The sequence below is a fragment of the Telopea speciosissima genome, chromosome 5 (genome assembly GCF_018873765.1).
Source record: "Telopea speciosissima isolate NSW1024214 ecotype Mountain lineage chromosome 5, Tspe_v1, whole genome shotgun sequence".
Lineage (NCBI taxonomy): Eukaryota > Viridiplantae > Streptophyta > Magnoliopsida > Proteales > Proteaceae > Telopea > Telopea speciosissima.
The window spans coordinates 48,038,493-48,044,492 of record NC_057920.1 but is presented as its reverse complement, the minus strand read 5'-3'; the positions used below and the strand labels follow the sequence as shown (position 1 = coordinate 48,044,492).

The window sequence follows — 6,000 nt, the reverse complement described above, 5'->3', positions numbered from 1 at the left end:
CCCCTTTGCATTGGCTTTACTGAGTTGATTCTATTGGCAGATCCACTGGCAGCCTTATGATGAGGAGCAGATCGATGATCCTGATGACTGGGAGGAGTATCAGTACGTCTTTGGGCTTGTTCAGAAGCGGATAGCCTTCGAGGGTCCCTCCGAAGTTGAGCTTTATCTTGGGGAGCGGGTGACCCTTCAATGGTATTCTTCTCAGATGGTGCCTCGACCTCCCCCTTCTCATATGCATTCTCCTCTCTTATCTGATATCGAGGTCTTGAGGGTTGGGATTCCAGCATTGAAGATGATAGTGGCAAATCAGAACTACCAGGACTTCTTCTATTGGGAGATAGTCTGCGATCGCTTGACTCGGGAGGGTCCCGTGGTATTTTCTCGAACCTTATCCCCTTTTGTGGCATTTTTTTTCTTCTTTTCTTGAAATTGATAATCTTGTCTCTTCTTTTCTTTCTTTTTACAGTGCTCAGGCCATCGTCTGATTCCTGACAAGTATGAATTTCCCCCTTCACATGGCTACAGCGTGAATTTTTGCCCCTCCCATGCTACTTGTGCTAGTCTACCTTTTGCACAAATGGGTGATCTCATCCCAGGGTACCTAGGATGGACCATACCCTCCAGATTTGGCACCAGTCTCTAGACTGTCCTTCCTGCCTGCCGGGCTTCTGATCATGATTTGGGACTCCCGATTCCTTTCAACGGGGTATGTTACCTCTTCTTTTTCTCTCTTGTTTTATGATTGATTCCCTGGTCTTAGCACTGACCCTTATTTCATGCTTGATATTATCATAATAGATTAGTGCTGAATGATACGTTGATATGCGTCGGATGCAGGCGAGCGTGGACGTTGAACTCCTGGAGTGGATATATGACATCTAATGGTTCGTGAGTACTTTCTGTTCTGTGTCTTTTGGTGCTTCCTTTCCCTTCTTTGGAATCTTTCTTTCTTGAAGTAATCCTGTTCTTTTATCATTTTAGAGTGTTCAGCTCAATGAGATGAGGGAATCCTGGGACTTCTTCGGGAATCGCTGTCAGTAATACTCAGAGGAGAACAGGCACCTTCAGAGGCAGTCAGCGTCTGCAGGACTCTTTCCATCGCCATTCGTGGCACAGGGCGATGATGATGACGGCAGTGACGGTGATGATGATGATGATGATGATGGTGATGGTGGTTATGATGATGAGTTTATTCCAGAGGTTGAGAGCGAGGCTTCATCCTCCGGTGGCGAGAATTAGCCTTCTCCCCCTCCCTAAGTTATTACACATTCCTTTTCTTTTAGCTTTTTTAGAATGTTGTATGGATTTTAGATGATGGTTGTTTGTTTTCTTTGCTCTATCTTATGAACAAAACATGTTAATTATTTTGAGACATTTGCTTTTTTCCTTTGGAAGGTGTACTCCCAAACTTTTTTCATTTAATCTCTGATTGTTACATGCATGGGGATGGTAAAGCAACGAAAGAGAGGGAGATGGAATTGATACATAGTTCAATAAGATCACCCCGTAATTACATGTTTCACCCACAATTCGTCCAGTAGATTCACGATCTTCAGCGTTAGCTCTTCTGGTGGTCAAACCTTCACTATCAATGCTTTTGGAGTCAAATGATACTGCATGGGTAAAAGATGAGGCAAATAGAAAGTGGTATGGGTTAAACCTATCAACCACACATAATCACAATCCTGGGTCTTGATGATTGGGGCCTTTGTATTCCACCAATGGCAATTCCACTAAATCTTCTCGTCCATTCTTTCTTCCAAATATTTTCTCCAATCCTTGATCGCATGAAACTCTATTATTTCTCTTCGCATTCAGAAATGCTTTAGTTACAGCGTGGCATTGGGTATTGGTCGGACCAATTGTAGCCTTCCAATAACCACATTTACAAAATTATGGGCGATCCTACACAATAACCCGTGCCATATTTTTGGGAAGCACTCATGTCATCCAGACCCTTGAAAGTCTCAGCTAGCACTATAGGGGTGATGTCACATCTTGCCAGAAGCTGCTGAACAACGTCGGCCATTAGAGGGAGAACACCTTTTCTCTGGGTGCGCAATAAGTATCTCCCAATCATGCAAAATAAATATGCCTTCCTTCTATTCTCTTGTCGAGCTTCTATGATGTTTTCCTGCTTGGAAAAGATTCCTGCTACTTTCGTAATGTCAACTCTGCCATATTCCATGACCTTCTTGACTTGCTTCTTGGTCCACCTGAAGAAATCTTGCAGAACTTCTTCATAGCTGTTGTGTAGAAGGGGATGAAAAAGTCTTCCTGGTGGTGGTGAGAGCATGCAAGCCTAGAACTCTTTAATTGTTGGGGTTGTTTTCACATCTCCAAATCTGAAAACGTGCAGTTCTGGATCCCAACATTGGTATACTTGCCGAAGCATGTCATGATGGATCTCCACATACATAATCCTTTCAAGGATCGGTAAGTGTACATCTTTTAAAGTGGTTGGATCATCTGAACTCATGTCAATGGTCCATTTATGTAAAGTCTCATTGAGAGTTGCCCTCTTTGGGGGATGCATCTTGCCTGTACTCACCCAAAGAACTTTTAGTAAACCAGAAAAGATCTCTCTTTCTTTTTTTTTTTCCTTTTTTTGGACTCAAGGAATAGTCAGCTCCTATTAGTAACATATGAGAAGGTGCCGGATGGAAGATTTTGTTGGGTGGCGGATTTACGAATATGCCCCTGATGAAGGGTTATTTTGACCGCACTTGAGCATGCCAAGTTACCTATGTATCCTTTGAAAAGGAATCAGGTCAAACATAGTTCATGTAGACCTGACGGCTACACGAAATATTTTTTAAGTTGGTCCATGTTGACAAGGCCCTTAACGCCTTCTCCATCAAGATCCACGAGTCGAACAGCTTGCCTGGTTAAGATTTCCTTTACTTGATAAGGTTCTCTCCAATTTGGCCTGAACTTGCCCCTTGGGTCGTGGACAGGTGCTCTTTGCTCTTGAAGAACCAAATCTCCTTCTTCGATGTTCTGCAGGTGAACTCCTTTGTTGAAGGCCCTCGCCATTTTGAGTTGGTACTTTTTGAGGTGATCCATTGCTTTCATCATTTTCTCATCTAGCAGGTTAAGCTCATCATGCCTTTCCTGCATCCATTCTCCTTCGGGTAATTTGCAGTCCATCAATACTCTGAGGGATGGTACTTGGATTTGTACAGGTAATACTGACTCCATTCCATAGACCAATGAAAAAGGAGTTCCCTAGTAGAAGTTCGAATGGACATCCGATAAGCCTATAACTCACATGGGAGCTTGTCTGCCCAATCTCTATGAGTATCAATCATTTTCTGTAATATGACTTTGACATTTTTGTTGGCTGCTTCCACTGCTCTGTTAGTCTGTGGTCTGTAAGTTGTAGACCAGTGGCTCTTGATACCAAACTTGGTACAAAACTTATTTGTTTTTCCCAAGAAATGTGCTCCCTAATCGGATTTGAGGGCGTGTGGTACTCCGTATCTGCATATGATATTTTCCTTGATGAATTTTGCTACCTTTGCAGCTATTAAGACGGTGTAAGACTGTGCTTCCACCCATTTGGTGAAGTAATCTACGGAGACGAGGATGAATTCATGTTCGTTGGATGCTTTCAGCGTTACCTTCCCAATGATGTCAATGCCCCATGTGGAGAATGGCCAGAGAGCATTCAATGAATGGAGTTCCGTGGGAGGAATATGAATAATGTTGGCAAATATCTGGCATTTGTGACATCTTTTCATAAACTTGGCACAATCTTCTTCCATGGTTGTCCAATAATACCCTAATCTTAGGAACTTCTTGACGAGCATTCTGGCATTCATATGAGGTCCGCAGATTCCCTGGTGGATTTCTTTCATGATTGTTTGAGCTTGTTCCTCATCTACACAGAGCAGTTGTATGCCATCGTAAGATCTTTTATACAACAAGTCTCCTTGGAGCATGAATTGTGTGGCGTACTTTCTTAGCTGCTTCTTTTCACCCACTGTGAAATGTTCAGGATACCTCCTTTCTTTGATGAAGTCAATTATGGGTCTGAACCATATTTTTCCATTGATTGTCAAGACATTCACTGATTCTTCATATGCTGGCACACATCTTTTGTCCATAAAAAATGGTCGGATCTGGGTATCTGAGTTACATTCAACTATTGAGGCGAGGGTGGCAAAAGCGTCTGCAAATCTATTGTTGACTCTTGGCAAATATTCGAATGTGATTTCTTCAAAATTCTTGATTATCCACTCCAAGTGTTTCTGATAGGGTTTCAGCTTTTCATCTTTCGTTTTCCATTTCCTTGAGTTTGATAGCCCATAAACTTTCAACTTCCTGATTCCCAATGCCATGGCGGCCTCCAAGCCAATCATACATGCTTCGTACTTTGCGATGTTGTTGGTACATGGAAATTCTAATCGGAAAGCAGAAGGGAGGTAAAGATCTTCTAGGGTTATCAACAGTATTTCGTCCTCGTATCCCCTTTGATTGGCTGCGCCATCAAAATACAATTGCCACCAGTCTTTGCATTCTTCTTCTTCCGCACATGCTAAGTCTTCATCTGGGAACAGATCTTCCATTGGCCATGAATCTGATTCCACCGGATGTGCAGCTAGATGGTCCAAGACTGCTCGCCCCTTCATAGGCTTTTGGTTGACATATGTTATGTCAAATTCTGCTAATAACGACAGCCATCTGGCCATCCTTCTAGTTAACGCTTACTTTTCAAACAAGTACTTTATCGGGTCCATCCTTGAGATGAGTCGGATTGGATGTGAAAGCATGTAATGCCTCAATCTTTTAGTTACCTAAGCCAAGGTGGTACATGTCTTTTCCAAAGGGGTATAGCAAGTTTCGTACTCTAGCAATTTCTTACTCAAGTAGTAGATTGCGTGCTCTTCCCCATTCTTTGGATCAAGCTGTGTTATCATTGACCCCATTGCCATTTCTTTAACAGATAAGTATAACAGCAACGGTTCACCTAGCATTGGCAGGACAAGTATTGGTGGATGAGTCAAGTACTCTTTTATTTTTTTGAACGCCTTTTGGCACTTGTCATTCCATTCTTTTGGTTATTCTTTTCTCAAGAGCTTGAGGATGGGTTCACACGTCATGGTTAGGCATGCTATGAACCAGCTTATATATTGGATGCGACCCAAGAAACCCCGGATCGCTTTTTCTATTTTTGGTGATGGCATTTCTGTTATAGCCTTTATTTTGTCGGGATCCACTTCTATTCCTCTTTTGCTGATGAGAAATAGCAGAAGCTTCCCTGCTGTTGCTCCGAATACACATTTTTGAGGGTTCAATCTGAGCTTGTACTCTTTGATTCGCTTGAGGAACTTTCTCAGTGCTAGAAAATGTCCCTGCCGGGTGACCGATTTGACGATCATGTCATCCACAAACACTTCTACTTCTTTGTGTATCATGTCATGTAGGATGACCGTGGCTGCTCTTTGATACGTTGTTCCTGCGTTCTTCATACCAAAGGGCATTACCTTGTAGCAATAAGTTCCCCATGGTGTGTTAAACGTTGTCTTCTCTCTGTCCTTTGGACACATGCTGATCTGATTATATTCGAAAAATCCATCCATAAATGACAATAGGGCATGCTTTGCTGTGTTATCTACCAAGAAGTTAATGTGTGGCAATGGGAAGTCGTCCTTGGGGCTGAATTTGTTGAGGTCTCAGAAATCCACACACATCTGTACTTTCTTATCTTTCTTGGGAACTCGGACAATATTGGACAACCATTAAGGGTACTGTGCCACTTAGAGAAATCCTGCATTCTACTGCTTGGTGACTTTCTCCCTGATCTTTTCACTCCATTCAGGACGCATTCTTCTGGGCTTTTGTTTGACAGGCCGAGTGTCTGGATATATGGGTAGTTGATGCTGTACTATCTTTGGATCAATGCTGGCATATCTACATAGGACCATGAGAACACCTCTTGAAATTCTTTCAACAGGGCTATCATCTGACCAACTTCCCCCGTATCGAGTTAGGAGC

The 6,000-nt window shown here is 42.6% G+C and overlaps 1 protein-coding gene across 1 annotated transcript; it reads right to left on the bottom strand.

Annotated features, from left to right (window-relative positions):
• Positions 1–3,449: 3,449 nt before the first annotated feature.
• Positions 3,450–4,694, bottom strand: LOC122663016. Its single transcript, XM_043858727.1, has one exon. The coding sequence runs from the start codon at positions 4,692–4,694 to the stop codon at positions 3,450–3,452; it is 1,245 nt and encodes a 414-aa protein (XP_043714662.1).
• Between the last annotated feature and the right edge of the window lie 1,306 nt (positions 4,695–6,000).

Bases quoted from the DNA above. Each gene is read 5' to 3' on its own strand.
- LOC122663016 (XM_043858727.1), bottom strand. From the start codon at position 4,694: ATGGCCAGATGGCTGTCGTTATTAGCAGAATTTGACATAACATATGTC.